General features: G+C 59.7%; 1 protein-coding gene across 3 annotated transcripts; it reads right to left on the bottom strand.

Annotated features, from left to right (window-relative positions):
• Nucleotides 1-3,748: 3,748 nt before the first annotated feature.
• LOC129501369 (cytochrome P450 26B1) lies at nt 3,749-24,646 on the bottom strand. 3 transcript variants are annotated; one of them, XM_055312465.1, is made up of 8 exons: nt 24,632-24,646; nt 24,173-24,251; nt 22,647-23,317; nt 18,893-19,117; nt 9,887-10,162; nt 9,470-9,625; nt 7,675-7,959; nt 3,749-7,300 (listed from the first exon to the last, which is right to left on the bottom strand). In XM_055312465.1, the coding sequence occupies exons 3-8, from the start codon at nt 22,848-22,850 to the stop codon at nt 6,908-6,910; spliced, it is 1,539 nt and encodes a 512-aa protein (XP_055168440.1). In that variant the 5' UTR covers nt 22,851-23,317; nt 24,173-24,251; nt 24,632-24,646; the 3' UTR covers nt 3,749-6,907. The 3 variants fall into 3 exon arrangements, with proteins under 3 accessions (XP_055168440.1, XP_055168441.1, XP_055168442.1); XM_055312466.1 differs by lacking the exon at nt 24,632-24,646 and having other exon boundaries at nt 22,647-23,266; nt 24,173-24,248; XM_055312467.1 differs by lacking the exons at nt 24,173-24,251; nt 24,632-24,646 and adding an exon at nt 23,371-23,902 and having other exon boundaries at nt 22,647-23,266.
• Nucleotides 24,647-25,013: the final 367 nt, after the last annotated feature.

Raw genomic sequence — 25,013 nt, 5'->3', positions numbered from 1 at the left:
TTGTTTGCAGTAGAAAGAATCTGATCTAATGTTAGAGCAGGGAGGAAGGCTAGCATTCAGCTCTTCCTTCTCAGGTGGCAGAACAGAAGCCCAAAGAGGGGAGGTTGGTGGTCCTGCATCTCTCATAGGTAGAGGGTGATAGAGCTCGGAACAGACCTCAGTCCCAGACTCCCCGTGCACAGTCCAACATGCACAATGTTGACTCAGAATCACAGCAGGGCTCCCAACACCTGCCTCCCTCAACAGCAGGTAGTTGTGCTGGGAGTCAGGTCAGGGAAATGAGAGGAACACGGTGTCGGGGAGATTGGAGGGGAGGGGAAGAGGTGGGTCACAGTCAAGTGCAGCATGGAGTACATATTTGTACTGAGAAATCTGCATTGCTTTTAAAAACTAACCCCTGCTCTAATCGGCATATGGAGTTATTCACAAGTTATGGAACTTAATCAAGACTTGAATTATGAAATTAACATAGAAGCAGCATCTGGCTTCTGACAGGCACAGGTGTGCAGGTTGTATCTCGGGTAAGTTCAGCATCTGTTGGTGTAGACACCTTGGGAGGTGCCACGAACTGACACTCCTCACAAAAGGGATTGATGTGTCTTCCCACCCCCAAGCAGGGGGAAACAGCATAGGCAGGTTAGAACTTGAAGATGATTTTTATGTTTGTTACCAACTCCAGAAGATAACCCCCCCCTTTTTTTTAATGGAACTGGAACTTGGCCTTATGGACTTTTGCCTGAGATGCAGGTCTTTGGGTAGGGCCCGGTGGTCTTGAAGTTTAGTTGGGATTGGTGGTGGTTATGGATTGGGTTGGGTGCCATCTCTCCTACCCTCATCCCAGGGCAACCAGTCAGAGGTAGCCACCCTCCTACCTAAGGAATAAACATGTGACACAAATCAGGCCAGAATCCTTGCAGAGGGTTGCCACATGACCACTGCAGTTACAGGCTCAGGGTAAGACTTTCTCACTGCACACCTTCAGGGGGCACAAGTCATGATGCGTTCTACATCGCATTTAGCTCAAGAGGGCTCTAAGCCTGAGTCCCAGAGGAAGAAGCTGTGGGAAGGAAGGGCTTATCCAAATGTCAAGTCTACACCAGGTAAGGCACAAAGGGCTTCTGTGGTGTGGATAAGCCAGAAAGGAAGGGAGCTGTAGCCAAGCAGGTGGACACTGCCCAGGCACATCTGCCTCCCAGACTCCCTGCATTCCCTCCCAAGGAGCCTGATGCCCTCGGGTGAGCCAGGAGCCCAGCCATGTGGCTACTGCCAGCCAAGGAACCCCCTCTGTACCTCAGACAGCCTCCAGGACAGACCAAGCCCCCTGCAGGGGTGTCACAGTGCCACATTCCCACAGAAGTCTTTGTGGGCTCACCTGTCCCTGGTCTGCTGTGCGAAGGGGGCTCCACTGAAGGGACCCAGAGTCAGAGCACCAGAGCTTGGTGGGCCGAGGGGAGGCATTCTTATTACCTGGAGGGGGCAAAGGCCAAAAAGGCTGGAATAAGTGTCTTCTGGGAGGCCAGGGTCCCTAGGAGGGGGGAGGCGGGGCAGGCAGTGCAATCTCTTCTGGTGAAAGAGAGGTCAGGTCAGAGATGAGGTGCTGACCCCACGCCCCTGTCTGCTGCTTGTCATCAGTGCGGCTATGACTCGCTCAGCCCTCCAGAGCCTCTGCAAGGCTGCCTCAGCCTGAAAACTCTGAGGCAAGTCAGCTTTGTTTTTCCTTTAGCCCCCAACACAGACACAGAGTCATCCCCCCTTCCCTCCCGAGGCCCTGACCCCTCTGCCCTCACCTGCTGGTCGCGCCCAGCGCCCTGCGCCCCCCTGCCCTGCTGCTGGCTCCCGGGCCCTGGCCACCGCAGCCGCCCCCCTGGCCACCGCAGCCGCCCCGAGCCCAGGCTGTTTTGGAAAAGCGCTGGGAGGCGGCAGACTGTGCGGTCTGTGAGCTCCCTCCGAACTGGCGCCCCAACCCCTGGACAAACGGCGGCCGTGTCTGCCTGTCCACAGCAGCCTGTGTTCTCCTGCCAGGCCAGGAGATCCCGGGGGCCGGCGGCCGGGTGGGGGACGTCGGTGGCCCGCGGGGCCCGCAGGGGAGAGGCACGGACAGACCGGGTGACGACAGGCCAGCCCCCCGCCTGGCTGGGCCCCCGCACCCGCGGCGGGCGGTCAGCCCGGGGGCAGCCCGAGGACCTCGCTGCCTGCACCTCCTGCGGCCACACAGGACATTCCACCAGGAGGCACGGAATTTACGCTTTGAAAAACTACTACCTTCTGCTGGCACGGCTCCTGGGGGAAGCCGGGGCTGTTCCCCGCCGCTCCTGACTGGCCCTGGAGGCTTCTGTGGGAGGGAGCCCCCGGGGGGCAGGCAGGGTGGGGTGGGTGGCCCCAGTTCTGGTTCAGGAACTGCCCTACCCTGTGCTTCTGTGTGGCCACGGGAAAATCACCGCCACTCCAAGACTCTGCTTTGCCTTATGGAAAATGGGGGACTCAGCTGTGCTCTCCCCCTCCCCAGGTGGAGGTTAGGGCCCCAGGAGGGCAGACCCCAGTACAGTGGGGAAGGGCCCGTGTAGCAGGACCAGGGCACAAGGCGAACGATGCAAAGGATGCGGTGCACAGGGCTTGCTGGAAGTCCTGCCCTGGCCGTGTGGTGCAGGAGATGCTGGTGATTCTTTTCGGGGTGGCCCAGCTCTGCGCCCAGGTGGCCAGGTGGGGAGAGGCCCTACAACCCTGTCTGGGCCTGAGGACTCTGAACCGAAGCTGGGTCTGACTAATGAGATCTCAAAAACCCCAAACAAACAAACAATGCTGTAGCCAAAAAAAAAGCCTTTTCTGGGTCAGCTGGGAACATGGGTGTGGGGGAGATAACCTCCCTAGGCTGCAGGGAGGGGATTGGGTGCTACAGAGGAAGGGACCAGCCTGGGCACTGTAAGGCCCTGCCCTTGCTGGGGCTGACGCTGGGGCTGGAGCTGGGCCCTCCTTCCCTACCCCTGGCCCCTGGGTCCCAGAGTCCCCCCTGGATGGTCCTTGTACCTGCCCTGGACAGCATGCCTTTATACTGGCCTCACCTCTGGCCTCTGAGCGAGGTTGCAGGGCACCTTTTCGCAGAGTGTGATAAACAGGAAAGGGGACATGGTTTCAGGGGTCAATTGCACTTGGGGAACCCTTTGGTCTGTGTCTACTCTATACTGTGAAGCCCCTCACGTGCCCATTCTCAGGGTCAAGGTCCTGGGAAGTCCTGTGGTGAAGGAATCTGCCCATCTTTACTTGACCCTCCCCTCAAACGTATTTGATCAGGGAACTTATTCTCTCCAGCAACCACCACGTAATAGGCTCTTGAGAAGTGTCTTGTGGGGCATGAGGCTGGAAGTCAGGAGACTTGAACTCTGCTCCTCAATTGGCCATGTGGCCATGGACATGAGTGTCCTCACTCAAGTAAACAAGATGGACTCTGAGGACAGGCCCTCAGCACTGGGTTGCTTCACCCAACACCAAGAGGCCTGGCCTAGCTACTCATGGCCAGACTCGGCCGGCAGAGCCAGCTCCCAGCTGCCCCGTCCCCCAACAGGCCTTGGGGACCAGTGGCCATAAAGTTACACCTCCCCCCACCCCAGGGGGATGGGTATGTCTCAAAGGACAAACTTTGTGGAGAAGAATTTCCTGCCTGACAGGTAGGCATTGCAGAAAGGAACAGGGGTGGCCCAGAGGACCCTGATAGTGATGCTGAGAAGACAGAGACAAGACGGCCAAACAAGAGTGAGTCCCCACGGTTTATTATGGAAGCCTATAAAAGAGCCAGGTTGAGTATTTCCAAAATCACAAAATGCACAACATTCATTTTTTTTTAATATGCAACATGGAATATTATATACAGATTAAAACCACATGACAGCAAAAACACTCACACGGCACCAGTTTCATATCAAAACAAAACACACAAGTGCTTTTTCAATATTAAAACAACTGTGATAAAAACATATTAATATTTTGAACCATGTTTACAATAGAGAAAAAATTCATATTTTACTAAATAACAAATATTTAACAGCAAAAACTTTATACTAAATATCTATTTTGAATTATAACAAAAATAGTACTTATAATAGTTTATAAAGACAGACACAAAATTATAACATTTATGAAAAAAAAGTTTTGTGTATAAAATAATATTATAGTGATCTGGGCAGGGTCAGGATGGTGCCCAGAACACAAACGCCAGCGCCCAACATCGAAAGTGCTTCAATCTGCAAGCCCATGGCAGGAAAAGTGTTGTGGGGTTTTGTCTTTTTAATGTCAAGTTACAATAGTTAGGAATGGTAAGTGAGGAAACATCACCCATCTAGCGCTACCTCTACTGAACCGGCACACAAATACACAGACACGCGTGGACAGAGACGAGACGGCCACATTTCAACACTGGAACCCTCCTGTCAGCCAGTCAAGAGCTTCTTTCAGTTCTGTTCTTGTTGCTTTTGAGACCCAGCGGGGCAAATAATCCTTCCTTCCTCCTCACAGGGACCCCCTCAGCCTTTCCCTCTGCCCCTCCCAGGCCGGTTACCCCAACACAAGGCCACAGATGCCTCCCAGAGCCCACCAGCCCTCCAGCCCCTTACCAGGGCTAGGCCTGGTGGACTTCCTGTCTAAACTAGCACTTACTGCATTCCTGGATATTCAGTCAAAAACAATTGGTTCAGGGCAAGCTGGGGCAGCTTAAAGGAGCATGAACCTTCCAGACACTGAGTTTTTTTTTTTTTTTTTTTTTTTTTTTTTTTTAATGGGTAACAAATTTTGGTGCACCATGAAGCTATTTTGCAAGCTTTGATGAGTCTTTACACATTTTTGCCTGTTTTTCAGATTGTGTGTGTGTATGTGTGTGTGTGTTGGGGGGATGGATTGAGAGATTTTGCTAAATTTTTTAAAGTGTCTTTTTGCCAATATGTCTTTTCTGCGCTGATATTTTAGTAGTGAAAAAGTAGGGACTAAATAAAACATTTGAGAACAGGGTTACAGAGCAGTCTGCCAGCCATGAGCCCATTCCCCTAAAGCCTACCACAAGGGGGTGTGGGTGGGGACAAGGGGGGGGTGCATCCTCCCCCTGAGCACCATAGAGGGGCCATGCAGATGCCCACAGTAGTCAGTGCTGCGGGGAGGGACTAGAGGGATTGGTATCCTGTACCCTTCTGTGTGTTTTTTTCTTGTAAAGAGGATTCACTGCTTTTAAAACATCAAAAGCCAATAGAGAAACACAGAAAGCAAAGAAAATCTGAAAACAGTCAAAATCATTCAGAGACTCATCAAAGATCCCCAAATCATCCTCGGGAAGCATCCCAAATTGCCAACACTCGAAATGCCAGTGGCAGGAGCTACTCCTTTTTCCCCCAGTCATCCCCTAACCAGCCGGTTTTCAACCAAATCACTTCTGACAAATCGCACATACCCTCCTCCTCAGCTCTGCAGCCCCCGTGCAGTAGCTGCCTCGGGACCAGGGCAGAGGACCCGAGTCTGCACAGCAGAAGGGCTGCCTCCTATGCTCACCTCCCCTTGCTTTCATCTTGTCCCCACACCCCTGAGCTGGGTTACGCAGACAGTGGCATAGAGGTGGGAAGGACTTCAAGGACATCTTTCCAAGGGCAAAGGGCCAAGGGTGAGGGTCAAGAGAGGGACCACAGAGGCCCTCACTCCCTGTCAGAAGAAAGAACCCGTATACGTCCCCATGCTCACTAGCAGGAGTGGGGGGCACCGGGGCAAACAGTGGCCAAGCAGGAGCTTGTGGTAGCCTCCAAATCCCCCACATGATCAGGGTTTTTGACAGAGCAGGGAGGGGGACAGTGGGCCATCTCCCCATCTCCAGAGAGGGCAAAGGCAGAGGCACTGGACTTCACCCAGGGAGTGAGGCTCTGAGGTTGGACCCACAGGAGGTCTGGAGCCTAGGGGTGGGGGAACTGCATCATTTGCAGAAGTCCTGCCCTGGACAGCTGGGACTGAGGCTAGGGGACAGGCGAGTTGCTTGTTCCAGTCCCCAGGAACGCCAAGATTCGGTTATATCAGTGAATAAATATGGGACGGTGGGGGGGGGGGGCTGGAGGGGGCGGCAGGGGTGCAGCCCAAGAGCCAAAGGCCTTGTGTGTGTGTGACAGGGGAGCAGAATGGGCTCAAGGCTGCCTGGCGGGAAGGTGGGGACATCAGTGTGTATGCCCAGGGCCACCAGGGAGGATGCTGGGAGGACAGGCCTGGGGCTCCTTTGCCCCAAGGTCAGAAGAGAGAAAAAGTAGCAGCAATAGGTAATTTCAAATGTCCAAACTGGTGAAGGGGTGAGGCCCCTCCAGGCTGATGCAGCCCCCCCGCCCCACCAAGGGTGACTTGTGTTCTGTTACCCAGGATGCTATTCTTCGGCAGCCACACCAGGAGGGGCGCTCCACCAGTCTGAGTCAAAGCAGGAGGGACGGGGGTGCTAAAGACAGCGCCGAAGGGGGCACTTCTTCTCCTCCATCCCCAGCGTCAACTACCTGCTCTCAGACTCAAAGGGTCCCAAAGCAATAGAGAGGTGGGGCCAATTCGGGACATCACGAGCACATGCTGCAGCCGAGCCACTGACATTTAACACTGTAATGGGCAAGCGGAGCGCCCCACCAGCCCCTTCCCAGGAGCTAAGCCAGGGGGAACTGGAGGGACTGGACAGAAGTAGGAACCAGGGGAAAGGCCCTCCCCCCACAGAAGGATGGGGCCCTTTGGGCTTTGGGTAGGGTTTACTGGGGGTGGAGGGCGGGGACAGGGGAGGGGGCAAGGTACAGGGGGCCACTCCCCACTCCCCAGGTTCCTACCCTCTCCCACACACAGGTTTCGACCCTTCTGGTGCCTGCGGCCCCCACCCCCCCAGGCCTGGCTGGGCTGGGGTGGGGGTACCAGCTAGGCGCAGTTAGACTGTGGCACTCAGCATGGCCTCCGTCTCCGGCAGGATTTTGTTCTGGTTCGAGTCCAGGCCAAAGAACTTGACGCTGAGCCCATCCACGGGGTGCAGGACAGGGACCAGGGTGATGCGGGGGAAGGTCCGGGTGGCCAGCTCAAAGCGGCTCGTGCTAGCCAGCTCCACCGCCAGCACCTTCAGGAACAGCTTGGCCAGATGCTTGCCCAGGCAGGTGCGGACTCCGCCACCGAACGGGAGGTAATGGAAGCGGCCGTCCTTGTCCTCACTCCGGGCCTGGCCAAAGCGGTCTGGATCGAACACGTTCACGTCTTTGAACACGGGCGCTGTGTCGTGGGTGTCCCGGATGCTGTACATAACACTCCAGCCTTTGGGGATCTGGAAACCCTGGAGGCAAGATGGGGGCAGGGGTAGAGTATGGTGGTGAGAGCCAGAGGACAGCGAGAGGGCCGATGACTTCCTGTCGGCCATCCCCCACCCCCTGAGCCCACATGTTTCTAGAGACCCCCTTCCCCCCACCCTAGGGTCCCCCAGTCCTGCCCAGCATCCCCGTCAGCATGTTAGTCCTGTCTCTTGTTTATGGATGTCCACGTGCAACTTCACATAGGCTTCATCTGACTCAGCATTTGGGGCAGGGTCTCTCCCATCTGACTGAGGTACCCTGACAGGAAGGCTGGTCTTGCTGTTAGTCAGCACCCACCCCTGACGGAGTGTTCCCACAGGGGCCCCAGAAGCCCCAGCCCTGCAGGGCCCAGCCTCACATCCAGCTCGAAGGTCTGCAGTACGGTCCGGTAGCCACCAGAAATGGGTGTGAACAGGCGCATGACCTCCTTGATGACACAGTCCAGGTAGTGGAGCCCGCTGAGCGTGTCAAGGCGCAGCGTGCCCTCACAAGGACAGCCGCCACTGTGCAGGATGCCCTGGGCCCGCAGCTCCTCCCGGAGCTTCTCCAGCACAGCTGGGTGCTTCAGCAGCTGCATGATGAGTGAGGTGCTGGCGCTGGCGGTAGTGGCATAGGCTGCAAAGATCAGCTCCAGGGTCCCATCCTACAGTGGCAAGAGGTGATCCAGGTTCAGCTGGGCGGGCCCAGCCTCGGGCAGCCCCCCTCTGCCAGTGGTCCCCCATGCCCCAGGGTCATCCAGCTGGGCCCTGCCCCTGGGCCCCACATTGCTATGGCTTTCAGACCATGATGGACACAGGTCACAGGGCCAGTCCCCTGGCTGCTACAGCCTAGGGCAGAGGCACTAGCCTGGGAGTCCCTTGGGGTAGGGCTGCTTCTCACTCACTGCTGGATTCCTGAGCCAGCCTAAGCAGGCCTAATCAGTGCAGTGAACAACCAGAAGAAGAACAAATCCCAAGAGGCCAGGCTCTGTGTGGGCAAGGAGGCTAGATCTGCAACTGGGCTTTCCAACTGACCACTCTGGCCCCTTTCTCCATCCCCAGGACATCTGGCAGGAGGTCAGATGGGGTTGGGGAGGTAACCTGAGACCACAGCCATGGTGACCTGTGCTGGGACAGCAGTGAGAAGGCTAAGGGGAGGCAGCCCCCAGAAGACTCAGACCCTGCCAAGGCTCTCAGGAGAGCAAGACACCTGAGCAATGGGTGCCCCAGGCAAAGGTCCCAACAGGCCATCTTGTCCCAAAGGCCTGTATTCTACAAAGGAAGGACTTGGGTCCCTGACTTGCATGGCACCACCTATGGGTCACAATACTTCTTATGAGAAGGGAAAGTCACTGGAGCACCCCATGGCTCACCAGGGGAAAAGCTGCAGTCAGACTAGGGGTAAGCACAGAAGGTGGGGATGGAGAGGTATGCAGTAAGTCTCCACAGGAACCTGGCAGACATGCAGGTGGCCTAGTCTAGACAAGGATGAGTTAACAAATCCCTCTTTGGGTGGTGCACCCACCCTAAAAAGAGGCAGGCAGGAATCCTTCTTGGAGCCCTGTGTGGACAGTCAGTGCTAGCAGCCCAATTGGGCTTAATCAGTGCCAGGCAGGCCAGGAGAGAGCTTCAAGTGCCACCACCTTGAAAGGGCTGGTGGGATAGGAGGAGACCAGAGTGAGGTCCAAATCTCCCTACTCATCCCCAAGGGCTGAGGCTGCTCTCAAGCAAGGGGCTTCCCTTCTGGGGACCATGAGATGCACCGAAATGGTGAATATTGGGGGTGGAGGGAGGTGAGGAGGTCAATAAAGCTGCTGGCACTGAGGCTGTCCAGAGGTTGCTAGATGCCAATTTTCAGCATCTTCTCCTAAATGGTATATGAGATGGTTGGGGGCAGAGGGGGATGGAGAGCATGGAGCCCAACTGCTGCGGAGACCCACTCAGTACCAGGACTGGGTGCACAGAAGCTGTGGTGGGGGGCAGCCCCACGTATTGTGGGTATTTCTCATCCTCCCCATCAGACCACATACACAAAGCAGGCTGGCTGGGTCCCCCAGCCCCAGGCAGTGATGACCACCACAGCTGCCCAGAAACAGTCCCTGTGGGGAAGGGAGCAGAATGGGTAGAAACAGAACATGGGGTGCTCATGCTGCCCACCGAAGAGGCCGCCCCCACCTTTAGCTCCTGCATGGTCATCTCCTTTCCATGCTCCTTGCTGCTCTCAATGAGGATGTCCAGTGCATCTGAGTAGTCCTTGCCCTGGGTGCACTGCAGCTTCTCCCGGATAGCTTTCTCCAGGCCCTTCTGCAGGATCTGCCGTGCCTGAATGCCCTGAGGGGAGAAGGGGGCCATGTGGTCACTGGAGAGGAAGGATAGTGTCACCAAAGGCCCCCTCCCAAATCCAGAGGGACTCCTCCCAGAACTTCCCATCTCAGCTGCAGAGAGCAGCAGGCGAAGGCCCCGCCCTCCCCCATCTACTGACACCTCGCCTCTGCCTGTGTGACTGGTGAGTGTCCCGTGGTCAGCCACCCTTGCCCTCAATGTGGGCTGGTGGATGTCCATCTCCTCTCTTCCCAGGTCCTAGGTGCTCACCCGCCGGTAGCCGCTAAAAGGCAAGTCGACAGGCAGGGAGAAGACGTTCTCCACAAATTGCTGGTAGACTTCGAAGAGGTGACCAAGGTCCTCTTCAGGGATGCTGAAGCCCAGCAGCACACGGATGGCCATGCGGAAGGTGAGCTTCTGCGTCTCCTGGTACACGTTGATGGCCTCAGGGTGGCTGCTCCAGGCCCGAAGTGTGTCCTGGATCACCAGCTGGATCTTGGGCAGGTAGCTCTGCAGGGCCTCGTGACTGAAGATCTTGGAGAAGACCTGGAAGGCAGGGGGCGATTGGCCAGAGGAGCTCTTCCAGGGCCCCACGGACCCCACGGAAGCACGCACTCAGGGCTGTGGTCACAGATACACCAGGTCCTCATTCCCACCCAGCTCCACTTTCCATCTCCAGACACAAACCTTGCTGGCTCCCCTGCTCCAAACCCCCTCCTACTGCGTGTGCCTTGGAGCAGAGGCAGGGGAAAGAGGATAAAAGCACAGTGCACGGGCACTTTTATTCAAAGTCAGGACCTTCCATGTTACTCACAGGGATATCTGAGCTGTCATCTCCTTTCCTGACCCCCAGAAAAAAAGCATGAGCTCCAAACAGTGGCAAAGCCCCCGGGACTGGGCAGTCCAGCGGCCAGCAGGTCTGCAGAGGAACTTGCCCCTCCACAGCAGGGGCCTATTCCCAAATTCCCAGGCCTCAGGGCAGAAGGGCCCAGGAGGAGTGGAACACAGATGCGTGAACTGGACAAGGAAGAGGAGGAAAGCAGGAGGTGGCTAGTCTCCACTGATGGAAGAACAAGAGAATCTGAGGCTAGACCGCAAGCAGGACTTCCTGAGACACCCCCCCCCACCACCACCACCAATTGCTCCCATTCCCTGGGCAACACCTAATGGGTGGACATCCTACGGAGTCTGTGAATAGCTGTGGCATCAAAATGTCTTCAACATGGCTGAGTCAGGAGGCAGGGGGATGGGGACAAGAGTTTTCTACCCCAAAAATCACAAGGCTAAACAGAAGCCCATTTTGATTTCTTGCATCTTCCTGGTCCATTTTAAGTAACCAGTGGGTCCCCATTTCCACCTTCTCTGTCTTCCAACCTCATGTGTCCTCAGTAATCCCCTCCTGCCCCCTCCTTGCCCAAATGCCCCAGCACGCAGTCTCGGGCTGCTGCCCAAGGTTACAAGAAAGGGTAGAAGGTGAGTTTATTTACTGATGCCCTTGCGTCTCAGTCTCACTCATTAAGGGACATCCTCTATCCACCCCACCCCAGAGCCCGGAGCAGAAGGGAGGCACCCCCACCATCACCGAGGGAAAGGTCATTGGGGAAGGCGGAGAGGGGAGGGACAGCGCAGAGAAGGGGACACAGAGTCCCCTAGCTCCCTTACCCTGCCCCGCGCAAACCACACACACGCGCTCACCCACCCCGCCTGTCCCCCAAACACAACCACCGCACAAACTGTAAATGTGAGAATTTCCCCTGCAGTCAGCTCGAGGAGGAAAAGGTAACATTTTCCTGGCCTCAGCTCTGCATGGCTAATGGGAGGGCTGGTTTGCAGAAATAACAGTGCCGGTCCTTCAGTGGCCCAGCCAGGCATTCACAATAGCACTTTCATTCCCAAATTCCCGGTGGGCAGACGGAGGGAGGGAAGGAGGCCGGCGAGGGGCAGAGAAGCCAGCACTGTTTGGGGCTGCTCCTGCCATGAAGGGACAGCTGAAATGCAGAAGGACGGGAAGTGGCCAAGGGCAGCCGGGGTCTGAATGGGTCACTCACACCTTGCTCAGCTGTGGGGGTCCCGGGAACTCGCGAGGGAGGCTTCAGTGGCCACATCCCTTCAGAGGGTTCTGGCTAAAGGCAGTGCTCTCTGCCTCAGCCTGCCCCTCACTCTGGTATCCTTAGAATTTCCAGTTCAGCTCCTGATCATAGTCTAATGGGGTGGGAATGGGGCCCTGTCCCCAGAGCCTAGTGTTGGCCAACTATGGGCCCTTACAAAACAGCAAGGTGCTCATCAGGGAGGCAGAAAGGTACTTTGTGGCTACCAGGCCTCGATGGGGAGACTGGAGGTGGAGGCAGGCAGAGATAGGGAGGCTGTACCTGGCCTAGAGCTGGTCGGCTCAGGACCACCTGAGGAGTATGGTCATGGAAGGGGTAGGGGCAAGAACCGGCCAGGGCCCCCAGCCAACAAGACACCCCAGCCCAGAGGTGGGCATGTGGAGGAGCCATGCAGACCTAGATTGGTCAAAGTCCAAGCCAGCTAGGCTCTAAGTGCAGTGGGGTGGTGGGGAAAGGCAGGCTGGCCACCCAGAGACCTATGTTTTAACCCAAGACCACACACCAACTCACTGCACCACCGTGGCCAAATCATGCCCTCCAGCCTCAGCTTCCTCACCAATGAAATGGTAAGATTGAACGGGGTGACTTCTGAGGCTCCTTTCAATATACAGAGGACATAAACACCAACACTTAGGTGTCCCAAACTAGATGCTGCCCCCTCCAAAAAGCCCAGAACCTGGCACTGCCTGAATCACCTGGTTAAGTGCCTACCAGGCCGCCACACAGACACCCTACAAAGGCCACAGTGGCCCAGGAGGGGCCATCCCAGGGTCACCAAAGGAGGCTCTCTGAGGACCCACACCGCACTGTGAGGAGTCACCCGCCCATGAGCCCTGTCCTGCCCCAAAGGTTACATTCTCTGCGCCCTCTAGTGATGGCCAGTTGAATTGCTCCTCTGCAAGCCTTGGGGTCCAAGGAGGACAGGAGGACCCAGGGGACATGCGACTGGGGAGATGGACTCCAAGGGTAGGGGTTCCATGCGTCACTCCTAGGTAGACAGGGGTCCTAAGCAGAGGCTGGAATGACCCCAGGAGGCCCTCTGCCACCCCACACCTGCAGGCCTCTGGGCTGGGGATTCTGGAAACGTCCAGGGCTCTTTTGACCCAGCCCAGGACTCACCACTGGCAGCCAGCAGGTTACTGTGCTCTCTGGGGCTCAGCTTCCCCACTGGCTTCATGAGGGGTCTAACTGGACATTCTTGGGTCCCTTCCCGCCTAGCTGCCCCATCTAGGATTCCTCACAGAGGCCCCCTGAGGAGGGGGAAAGGACAAGCAAAGCAAAGGGAGATAGGAAGGCACTCTGAGAGTCAAGGGACTTCCGCTCAGAGGTCACGCAGGCCATGACCCTACTTCCAGCCCAGCTGTTCCATCTGCATCAGGGCCTCCCAGGCACTAGAACTCCAGGTCCTCATCCCTAGGTCAGTGCCCAGGATTAACAACAGAGGCACTTCCTGCAGCCAGCCAAGGCAGCCCAGAAACCACCACCTACCACAAAGGCCAGGAGGGGGTGGAGGTGCTGGCCAGGGCCGCGGGAGGCCTGGGCCACGTCGGGCAGCCGGGGTCAGGACTCGGGCACATGGGAAAGTGCCCAGCAGAGCTGCTAGTGCGAAGAGACAAGAGACGAAAGGTTCCCAGCCCCCAGAACCAACTGGCCTGACCACAGTTGTAATAGGAGCCAGGGCCGCTTTGTTTCCCTCCGGAGCTTCCCTAGGAATTCCCAAAAGCCAAAAGCGAGCCAAGAATGTTGGACAAAGGTCATCGGGAACCAGCAATGGCCCAGGCTAAGCCCTGCAGAAGGAGCAGCAGGTATGGACTTCCCACCAGCATCGGTGCCCGGAGAGAGAAGGCCGAGTGTCACGGGAGAACCGGAACTCCCAGGCACAGAGGCAGGGTGGACGGGCTCCCACCTTGAAGGGCGTGCTTAGAAGCCTCCATCAGTTTCTCCAGCAAAGTGACAGGCTCAGTGGCCTTGTCCCTGCTTCTCTCTCAGCCCTGAATGGGAGGGGGTGGAGGTGGGGCACCAGGGGGCTGGTCAAGGCTCAGATTCTCCATAACTGCTTCTACTAACGTTTGCTTCCCCCTCCTGCCTCTCACTGGGTGCCCCTGGGAGAAGGGCTGCTCACTGGAGCCCTAGGGCCCTGCGTGCTGACCTGCTCAGCCAGATAACCCCGCCCCTTCTCAGCTGGTGGCTGTGGCTGAACAGATGGACAGACAGCCGCTGGACAGGCCTCCTCGGGAGTGGGAAGAGCCGGAGAGGGAACCTACTCCTTGGGCCAGTGACTCAGACTGGGAGGAATGGAAGCGGCTGGCTGCCCGGGAGGGTGGGGGCCTGGGCAGGCTACCCGCCGCCGAGCAAGGAGCCAGAGCCCGAGCCGCAGCCTGCGGAGTGGAAAGAGCAACAGAGGGCAGGCAGGGCTGGAGCAGGAGCAGCCGTCAGCACAGCGCTCGGTGACGCCAAGGTGTGTGCTTTAGACTCAAGTAAGGGGGAGGATGAGAGAGGACGTCATCTTCCCAGATGCCTGGCATTTCCACTGGGCCTCGACTTCACCCTGGCTGCCTCCACTCTGCCACTCTGGCTGGGAGGGGCTGGCCCAGACCCCCCAGGCTGTGCACGCTTCTGGGTCCCAGACACCTTATGGGAACAGAGCGCCCGCCTGTCCCCCATTTAACTCTAGCTCTGTCTCCCCTAATGGTTCCCCCCAAGACACAAGCACATGGTTGGGGAGGGAGGACAGCACTTGGCAGCTACCTGCTAAGCCACAGAATCCAAAAGGTTAGGTTCACCCAGACTCCCATCCCTCTTCCAGCCATAGCAAAACCCCTCAGAAAGCCGAGGCCCAATGGGGGAAGGGCCCTCCCAATGGCCCAGTCCAGGCCATGACCACCAGTGGCCCCGACCCCATCTCCCCCCACTCCAAACCCCACTGATTCAAGATCCACCCTCCACCAGTCCTGGGGGCTCAGAATTTATCTAAGAGCCCTAAGGGGACCCTCCTTTATGGCCAAGCTTATTCTCAGGGGAAGGCCAGCTGTTCTGGTTACTGTGTCCCCGCTTCAGCACTTCTCATCTCCTGGAGACGCACCCCCAACCCCAGCCCTTCAGTCCGGCAGCCTGAATGGATACACTGGCAGGCACAGGGGGGCTCAGGGCCAGAGCAGACCCCAGCCAAGCCTGCCCACTCGCTGTCAAGGCCAGAATTGTCTCCCAAGGCTGGAAGAGTGAGCAGACACATCAGCATCACAGCCTTGGACCCCTCCCTGCCCTGGGAGGACAGAGAAAGGAGGGTAGAGGGAGGGGATGAACCCCACGCCTGGCCAGACCACTCGCCCCCTGCCTGGCACAGGGAGCAGTGTGGAGGGAGGCACCCACTCTAAGGTGCTGGCCGTGGGCTCCCTCCCCCATTGACCTTCAGAGAGATCCGCTCCTGCCACCCTCCCCCTCAGCAGCCCCTGTACCCACTGGCTGGTGCTACAGTAACTTTTGAGTGAAGGACTTCTTGGGCCGGCAGAACAAAGGCCCTGTGCCCATGCCAGGGGGCTGGAGCTGAGCTCTCAGTCATTGCACTGCCTGGCTGTGCCGCCCACCTTCCTATCCCTGCCCTGCCTGGCAGATGGGAACTTCTGCCCTCAGCTGAGCTGGAGAGATTCTGCAGTCAGAGGCTGAGCACTTGTCCAAAGGCCATCAAGAGCCAGTCTGAGCTGGCCTCCCCGAAGACCCCCAAACCCTCCTGGTTCTGCCCTCCTGCTGAAGCACTTCCTGGACTCTCCACCTCAACACAAACTCCAGGATGTACAGGGTTTCTGCGAGAAGTGCAGTGATCCTGAGCCTAACCTCCAACCCTACCCAGGACAGGCCCAAAGGCCAAGTCAGTGAGGGGTGGTATGTGGTTAGGCAGGGCTTCTTACTCCTGCCTCCAAAAGCCTGGAGAGCTGTTCCCCCCACCTTAGCCTCGAGTACAGAAGTCGTCCCTGTAGCCAGGAGTCTGGGTTGGAGGGGCAAGAAAGCCATGCCTGGGGTCTCTAGGACACCAGGAATTCAGGATGAAGTGCATCCTCTGAGATGCTCTCCACATTTTGACAGGGCTACTGTCTGAGGCCCCCTAAAGCTGCTGGCCTTGGTGCAAAGACACTCAGAGGAAATGCCTGATTCTGGGCTGTGGGGCTGTGCACTGGGGCTTCCATAAGTACCCCTAATTCCTCCTCTGTGTCTCTGACAACCTCCCCACACCCTCCCACCCTACCACACTCCATCCACCCTTCTAGGGCAACACCCCAGCCTCCCTGCATGCAAGGAGGGATGACATCCCTCCCCCATCGATCAGAGACACTCCATCCAGGCCCCCCAAGAAGGGACAGAGTCTGAGGTAGTGCCTATAGGGACACAGACCTGGCCTCTTAAGAGGATTCTGCTAGACTGGGCAAGACTTTCTGGACTTTCTGCCTGGCAAGCCCAGCCACCTTGGCCCTAGACCACCAGGATAGGAGGGCAAACACCTGGAGTGCAGCGATGGCTGTATGGAGCCCCTTCCCAGCACATCTGGTCAGACCTCCCAGAGAAGGGGTGGGCCACCAGCCCCAATGGAAACAGTGACGCTCCTAGCTCCCTGCCAGCCGGCCCCAGCACACCTGGGCCTTACTTCCTGTGAGTACATTCTAACCAGGCCTGGGCCTGGCCCAGCTGCCTGCTCACTAGCCAGGTCCACGACTGCAGCATGGACTGGATAAGGCAGTGTGCACGGCACATCCCCCCACGCTGGCCAGGCTGGGTCCTCGGGACACTGGGGTCCAGCAGACTGGCCATTCTCTCCAGGACCAACATCAGCCCCTGAAGACTCCCTTCTCATCCATCCAGCTAGACTCTACTTCTTGAAGCAAGGACCAAGTTGTCCACTTTTGTGTCCACCTGACCCACAGCCTTCAATTTGGTTCAGTAAACCTAAGTTTATGGAACATGAATTAGAGAGATTTGGGGGGAAGGACCCTTTTGTCCACCCATTTCCCATAGGACCCAGACACACGCCACACAGCAAACATGCACTAGGACACTTAGAGGGAGGGCCCGTGCACTGTGTTCCCGAACCTCTGTCAGGATGAACTGTTTTTTGGCGGCTTCCTATCCCCAAGGAGCTAGGGGATAGGGTGCCCCGAATAGGGAGACCATCAGTGCCTCTTCTGTGGCGCTGTTCCGGGGCCACTGCCCCTGCCCCTGCCCTATCTCCACCCCCATCCCCCTGGAGGCATTCCTCTGGCAGCTTTCTCTGTGCCATCTTCTTCCCCCCTCCCAAATGGACAATGTGAGCCAAAACCTTGGGGCTTTCCAGATGGGCCCTCCCCACCTGGAGGCCCACAGCCAAGTCAGGCACAAGGTGGGTGGAAGCACAAGACAACAGCCCTGCCCCAAAGCCCTCTGCTCCCCCAGGGTCTCAAACTCTGGTCCTAACCAGGCCTTCTCTTTCCTCCCAGCACCTCCTCCCCACCCCACCTCCAGCTCTGGCAAGCCCAGGTGGGCAGGATTCAAGTAGGGCTCTGCTTGGTGGCCCAGAAACAGCTCTTCCCATGGATGCCTGTGTTGCATGCCCTGTCCTGCCCTTTCTTTGCTTCCTGACCTGGTTCAAACACGCCAAGCCTCAGTGTCCCCTTCTGCGAGAAGGGTACAATGAGTGTTTTCCTGTCAAAGCCTCTATAAAGATAAAATGAGGAAGCAGACATAGCCCCCTGGAGCTGGGGTTTCGGAGTCTCAGGCTGTCTCACTCCTTGGAACGGGCTTCGGGTGGAGTCATAAAGAGTAAGAAAAAAAAATAGTGTCTTATAAGCCCCCTCCCAGCCACTCCCCATCTGTCCCCTGGACGTGTGAGCTGTTTCCTGCTCTAGTGAGGCAGATGCGGGAGACTACTCGCGAAGCTCCCTCCCAGTCCCTGGAATCCGTGCTCTACGGGGAGGGGGGCTGTCTCCTCCGTCAGACTTTGCCTCCTTTTGTCTGCCACGGAGAACTACTCTTCACAGGCAGTTCGGAAGACCGCAGCTACTACGAGGAGACCAATTCCTACGTTCACAAAGACCTCTTCGCACAGACTCCCGGGGGAGGGGGCTGCTCACGGTCGCCCCCCACCCACCCCCCGACTCTGCCACTGCTCCCGGAGGAGCGGAGGCTGCGGCCTCTCTCTCCTTCAGGCTTCAAACCGGGAGGGGTCCCCCGACCCAGTGGAGAACAGGGAGGGAGGGGCTGCCGCGCAGCGCCCCTGGCCGGCCGCGCGCAGCCCGCGGCCCCCGCCCCGCCCCGCCCCGCCCCGCCCGCCGGCGGCTCGGCTTTCGGGTTACTGCAGTTCAAACAGCACGTGCCGCCCGCGCTCCGAGCCGCCGCGGCGGCGGGGCGGCGCGGCGCGGCGCGGCGAGGGGGCGGGGAAGCAGCTCGGTGCGCGCTGGCTCGCCGCCTCCGCGCCTCTTTTAGGCGCTCGGGAAATCCACGGGATAAACACCCACTTTCTCTTCCTCTTTGTGGGAGGGGGTAGGTGCGCCTGGATCCCCCGCAGCGCCGCCGCGGTTCCCCCACCCTTTGCCTTTCCTCCACCACCCAGACCTGTGCGGCGGCGACCCAAATTCCAGCCCCCCGCGCCCCCCCCCCCCGCCTTCCTCGGCGAGGCCCTGCAGCCGTCGCGCACAGCGTGCTCGGCTCCCGGCGCCTGCCCGCGTCGCCCTTAAGCAACCAGTGGCAGAAAGGCTAGGTTTGGTTTTACAAAGATCCGTCTCCAGTCTTCCGAACTCCTGAGGGAAACAGGGCGAAAGGGGGAGCATGGAGCACCGTCTGCCCTTTTCTCTTTTCGGTTTTGGGGAGCGCGCGAGGACAGGCGTTGCACGACGCCCTACTCCTTGCACGTTCGAGCTCCGTCCACCTCGCCTCCCCGCAACAGCCACCTCCGGACCTGCTAGTGGGAACCGCACAGCGCGCCGGCAAACCCGCAGACGCGGAGGAGGCCTGCGGGCTCTGGATCCTGGACCACAGCCGTCTAGACACGGAACTGTGGGATCCTCGGGCACTGTGTGAAATGGGGGCGCAGATTCGGGTGGGGGCGGCCCTGGGGTTCCACAGACTCCTCTCCCCCGAGACGGGTGCACGGAAGAAGGGGGTCAGAGCAGGGTTGCGAGGCTCCCAACCCAGACAGAGCTCTTACCTTGCGCCTGTTGCGGTGGATGTCGCCGATGGAATTGGCCACCGTGTTCGGGCCCAGCAGCATGCGCGTGCTGCGTGGCCACTCCGTGCTCACGAGGTGGTGTTCGCCCATGAGGATCTTGCGCACGTTTTCTGCGCCTGTCACGCGGATCAGCGGCCGCCCCAGCAAGTGCGTTTTGAACACGTTGCCATACTTCTCCCTTCGCGACGACTGGAAGCCAGAACCCTGGGGGAACCACGGAAGACACCCGTCTCAGGGCGTACATCTCCGGATGGGATGTCCCGGAGGCCCACCCCGGAGGGCCCGCGGAGGAGGCGCAGAGGATCCCGCCTGGGCCACCAGGTCTCCTGCCCCCCCACCCCCAAACACACACACGCACACGCACGAAGGTTTTATTTTTCATAGTATGCACAAGAACTAGGAAGTAGGGCCTAGAGGATAATAAATAACGCAGGAAGGCGGGAGGCCCGGGGCACCCCTCGGGAGGGTGTTTTTTGGTAATGACTTGCGGGAGGAAAACGGCATCCCGGACGGCGGGACCCGAAGCTAGAGCCTCCGCCCCCCCTCCCCCTCGCTCCCCCGCCTCACGCTCCGGAGACTCTCGGAATAAATATTTCCAGGCTCCCGGCCACGGGCTGGCGAGACCCCGCGGGGTGGCCGCAGGCCAAAGATTATTTATAGCGGTGAGCGGTGCGTGCCCAGAGGCAGTCACTACAGAAGGGGGTTGGGGTTTCCTCCGTTCTCAGGGGTGGGCCGCGAAGGGCCCCGGCGGCTCTCTTAGGGATCTGCAAGGAAGGGTCACGGGGCCGAGAGCCGCGATTTCCCTAATGCAGTCTGCCCGGGGAATAACCGAGGAGGATTTTCGTCGCCGCCCCCGAGTTTGGAACGAGAGCTCGGAGGACGACGCTCCCCGCGGGGCGGGGCGGGGCAGGGAGGGGCGGGGAGGGGCGGCCGTCCCAGGTAACCGGATCCCTGGCGGCCGCAGCGACCGCGCGAGCCCGGGACGCCTAGGCCCGGGCCGGGGCCGGCGCGCAGAGGAGCTGGCTGAGCGGGCCCGGCGCGGGTACCGGAAACCGAGGGGACCTCCGAGAGGCGGGGGCGGGGGCGTCCCGCTCACCTTCGACGTCGGCGCTCGCCACCCCACCCCGCGTTAACCCTTCTCCCCCCGGGGCGGCCACCGGGTTCCAAGGGGCGGGGCGCCACCTGTCCTGCACGCTCGCTGGGCCGCCGACGACGCGCGGAGGCAGATTCCATACCTACCGAGTCCTGCGCCCCCGGAGGGACAGCTCGGCGTCCCCTTTTCCCTCACTTTGCTTTCTTCTACGGAAAAGTATCCTCCAGCTAAAAGCGTACACACCCCAGCACTGCCGAAAAGTGACTCTGCAGAACCCGGAGCCCTAATCGCTTTTCCACATGTGCCTCCGGCCCCGGCGCGCGACAGGGAGCGAGCCCAGAGCGCCCGGGCCTCCGAGAGGGGGGCTGGGCCGCCGGGGGACGCCACCCCACTCCCAGGTTGGCGGCGCTCCCCCACCCTGCCGCCGTTCTAGACGGCGCCTACCCCTTTAAGAGGAACCTAGGCGAGGGTGGAGGTGCGACCGAGGGCGGGGGGGGGGGGGAGTTGGGGAGCGGGATTCCCTCCCTCCGTCTGCTGTACCCGTCTCCCTCGCTCCGTCTCACTCTCCGTCTCTCCTCTCCTTCTTTTCCTCTGTTTTTCTTTTCTTTCGACACAAAAGTTGGGTTGTGAATTTTCCGAGGTCGCCGCCGCCTCTCTCCCGCCGCCCCCTCCCGCCTCTGATCTGCCTAACTATAATTAAAGTGCGTTTTTTGTGGCATTAATAAAGAGTTATTTGTCCGCCGTTTCCACGGTCTTCACAAAGAGGACTTTCATAGGGGCAGCCGCGCGGGCCGCGAGTCCAATTTATACAAAAATGTTGTATTTTTAGCCCTAGGCTCTGTTTAGATGGCGCACGGTGGAAATGGAGAGCCCTTGGAGGTCCCCCCGTAAAATCTGATAAATGACTCCAAAAAAATAAAGCTGGGATTCAGAGGGCTCCCATTAACCCCTTCAGCGCTCTTCTACAGGCTGCCCCCATTTCCCTCCCACCGCGGGGTCCAGGGCCCCGCGGGCTGATGGAAGGGGAGGCGGAGGCCTGGTTCCCCGTCTGCTGTGCGGGTTGGACGCGGAGCCCCGAAGGCCCTTGTGGGATTCGGAGGAAAGGTCAAGGGGACATTCGGGGTAGCAGAGAAAAGGTCAGGAAAGGTGGTGGTGGGGGGGGCGACAGGCCACAGATTCCGCAGATTGTCTCTAACTAGACAGGAGCTGATGCCCGCGTGAGTTATTTTATTTCCTAACTTCTCGGCCAAAAGCCTAGACCACCGCCGCAGTTAACTCTTCAAGTGTGGTGGCACGGGAGAGGCTCTGGGGATTTCTTTACGGAGGCGGGTAGCCCCGTTGGTTAAGGCGGACCCCACCCCCACTGAATGGACATCCCCAAAAGAGATGGACAGATTCTGGGACTTGGGAGGACCACACCGCAGAGGAACCTGGCGCCCCCCTCCCCGCCCCCGCTCCGCTGTCACTTGGTGCGGGGCGGGGCTGGGCGGGGTGTGTGTCTCTGTGTGTGCGCTCGCGGATTGCACGCGTCTGTTAATTTCAAGCTACGCTTTCTCACTTCTAAACCCACAGGTCCCTGCTGTCGCCTCCCGCCTCACCTCTCCCTTGCCGGGGTTGTCTTCAGGACATTCATCCTTCTCTTAACTCCCATCAGCATCCTCCGGACAAAACAGGTGCTCACACGAACAGAACACACATCCCGCGGTTAACCAGAGGCGCCCCCCACCACCCAAAAGAAAAAACCTGGTGTATATCAAGTCTTAAAAGCGTTTGTCCAGCACTTGACGAGGTTAATTCCAGGTTAATCTCCCCATTACTTACCTGTGTCTGGTCCCCGGAGCACCCACCGCCATTATCACCAGCAGTGTGCGGTTGTGTGGCGTCTAGCAACACACACACACACACACACACACACACACACACACACTTTGGATTTAATAGACCAATCCCAAATTTCTCTCCTCTGCTGAAGTGTCCCCACCCAATAAGTAAATAGACCCTTTTCCTTAAAAGCCGAGAACCCTCGGGTCTCAGGCTTCTCATCTTCCTTGGGTCACCTCCTTCCTTCCCCACCACTAAATACACTTCCCTGGACCGTGGACAGGGCAGTTGTACCTAGCGCAGCCGAGGACGCGGCAGGAACACAGCCGGGGTCTTAAAGGGGCAACTCTGGCTGCCACTGGCTCCTTCCTCTCCCCGACTCAGTTTTCGGGTCCCAATGACACGTCCAAAGCCCCCGGAAGCCGACGGCGACAGGGGCCTGGAGCGCGAAGGGGAGGCGAGAGCTGCTCAAGCCCCGACGCCCCCTCCGGCTCGCAGCGCGCGGGGAGCCCGCTGGACCGTCCACGCACCCTTGCTGGGCCGCCCGCGACTGCAGAAAGTCAATCTTGGGAGCCCTCTCGGGTCCAGGGGCCTCTCCGTGGCAGCCCCCAGACTTTGCGCACCCGGCGCGGATGGGCTCCGAACCACGCCACAGGCGGGCAGGGGAAGCCCGGGCGGCACCGGCAAAGAGGAGGGAAGGGGCGGGGCGGGGGCCGGTGCCTTCAGGCTCCCGGCGCCCCCTGGCCGGCCCGCGGCTCCAACGGCCCCGCGCTCGCCGCTAGCGGACCCCGGAGAGCAGCGGAGCGAGTGCACCCTTACCTGTAGCAGCCAGTGGCCGGTCTCTCCGATGAGCGGGAAGCCCATGGAGCCCTTGGGGATGGGCAGCTTGCAGCTCTTGTCGCGGGTGGCAGCCCAGCGCAGCTGCCACAGCTGCTGCGACACGGCCAGCAGCAGCGTCACCGACACCAGGCACGCGGCGAGGGTGGCCAGCGCCGACACCAGCTCCAAGCCCTCAAAGAGCATGTTGGCGGCCGCTCGGGGGATTGGCTGTGTCGGCCGCGGCGGGGGAGGGGAGGGCCGGATGGGAAGGGACGCGAGCGGCGGGGGAGGGGAGGCTGCGGCCGGGGGTCCTGGCACCTCCAACCGAAACAGAGAAGGAGGAAGGGGCCGAGGGAAGGGGAGTGGAGGCTGCGAGGGGAGCGGAGAGAGGGAGGGAAGAAATTGCCTAAAGGAAGAGAGAGAGAGGAGACACGAGGCGACTCGGAGTGTAACTTTGTTTGTTTGTTTGTTTGTTTGTTCCCTTATAGCGGGTTTAGGGGCTGCTCGAGGGGTGGTGAGATGAAGCCGTGAATCAAGCTGGTGGATTAGCTCTCCCCGCAACCATCACACTCGGAAAACTTTGCAAAACTTTGTCCAGCGGGAGCCTCTCTCGTTAAGAGCTAGCGGAGAGAAAGTGCGATCGATTGGTCAAAAGTTTTCCCCTCAAATTCCTAGGTGGAGAAAAAAAAGGAAAAAAAATCTGAATGCAAAAATTCCAACGAACCCAGGAACTTTGGGGGCGAGGGGGAAAGGCTCCCCCCGGCCGAGGCGAGCGGCGGGGCCCGAGCCCAGCGTCCCCGGGCTGCCCCGGGCGGCGCGCCCGAGCCGCAGAGCCGCCGCTGCACCCCCGAGGCGGGCGCGGCGGGCGAGGCGACGCGGCGGGCGCGGCGGCGGGAGCGCGGGTGCGGAGCCGGTGGACCGCAGTCGGGACGGGACGCGGCCGGCGACAGAGCGGCGCTGGGGAAGCGGGCGCTGGGGAAGCGGCGGCGGCGGCGGCGGCGGCGGCGGCGGGCGGGGTGAGGCGGGGTGGGGTCGGGGAGGAGGTGAAAACCGGAGCTGGGCTATTGTATCAATTAAGCAAAGGCAATCCGTCCCGGGACGCAGTCTCTCGGCTCCGGAGTTGCTGCTGGGGGAAGAAAGGGGGAAAAAAGAAAGGAAGGCAAAAGGAATGAAAGAGGGGGGAAGCAGGAGGCAGGGTTTCAGGGCTGGTGGTTTTAAAAGCTTCTCTCAATGTGAATTTGAGTCCAAAGCGAGGCGATGCGTGTGTTTATATAGAGGCGGGAGGCTGCGCCGTGGGCGCTCCGCCAGCCCGCCCCCCCACCCCACCCCCACTCCAGCCCCCCCCAGCTCCCCACCACCGCCCCCCCCCCCCCGTGCTTACAAAGCCGGAGGCGTGGTGAGAGGCCGGCGGCCGGAGCGTGTGAGCGCCCGCCGGCCTCCCGCCCCGCCCCGCCCCGGCCGCCCGCCGCCCGCCGCCCGCCGCCCGCCGCCCGCCGCCCGCCGCCCGCAGCCCGCCCGGGACCCACTTGTAGCAGCCGCAGGATCAAACTCAGTTCACCTCTCGCCTCCTCTTCCTTCTCGCCGGCGTCTCGCTGAGCCCGGCACCTACAGACGGACGAGAGGAGACACACACACACACACACACAGACACACACACACACACACACACACACGGTGCGCTCTCGCACAGTGCCCGCTTGGCTGCTAGGCTACTTCCCTCCTCTTTTCCTCCCTCCCGGCCCCCGGCCCCCTCCTCCCGCCCGGGGCAGTCCCGTGTGGGCCGTCGCCCCAGCGGCCGAGGTCTCCGCCGGACTGCCCCTCGATTGAGGGCCTCCGAAAGCCCCCGGACTGTGCTTGGGGTCCCTGGCTCCAACCCCGCGGAACCCCGCCGGCTCCTATCTCCCGCGACCCCTCCACCCTCCCATTTGCCCCTCCCAGTTCCCCCTGGCCAGGGTCTCCCATCCCGGGTCCGGGCATCCCCAAACCTCGGACGCCGAGGTCTCTCCGCCACCACTGCCCCCATCCCCTGCAGATGTCTCTCATCCTCCAAGACTCCGAGGGTTCCCTCTCCCCGTCCGCGCCCAGGGCCGCTCTCGCTGCAGCCCTTCCTCTCGGACCCCCTAACTTTGCAGTCCCCCTCCGCCCCCCGCAGCGTCGGAGGAACCCCGGGGCCGGCTTCGGCGAGTGTCCCGCGCCGAGGACAAATGCGGCAGCCCGGGCACCCGGAGGCGGGAGGAGTCCGGCACAAACGTTCATTGATACAAATGAGTAAATAAACACGCTGGGCGAGCGCGGCCACCTTCTCGGGGCGGCCACAGAGGGCCCAGCGCGCGCGCCTGTGCGAGGTGTGCGTGTGGCCCGGGGCCG

Source organism: Nyctereutes procyonoides, unplaced genomic scaffold (genome assembly GCF_905146905.1).
Source record: "Nyctereutes procyonoides isolate TBG_1078 unplaced genomic scaffold, NYPRO_anot_genome, whole genome shotgun sequence".
Taxonomy (NCBI): domain Eukaryota; kingdom Metazoa; phylum Chordata; class Mammalia; order Carnivora; family Canidae; genus Nyctereutes; species Nyctereutes procyonoides.
Note: the sequence above shows the minus strand (reverse complement) of the source record. Positions and strands in the feature narration are given on the sequence as shown.

Bases quoted from the DNA above. Each gene is read 5' to 3' on its own strand.
- LOC129501369 (XM_055312465.1), bottom strand. From the start codon at position 22,850: ATGCTCTTTGAGGGCTTGGAGCTGGTGTCGGCGCTGGCCACCCTCGCC. The intron at 7,960-9,469 runs GTGGGGGCGGCC...TTGCCACTGTAG, and splicing joins TGACCATGCAGGAGCTAAAG to GATGGGACCCTGGAGCTGAT. The intron at 7,301-7,674 runs GTGAGGCTGGGC...TCTTGCCTCCAG, and splicing joins TGCAGACCTTCGAGCTGGAT to GGTTTCCAGATCCCCAAAGG.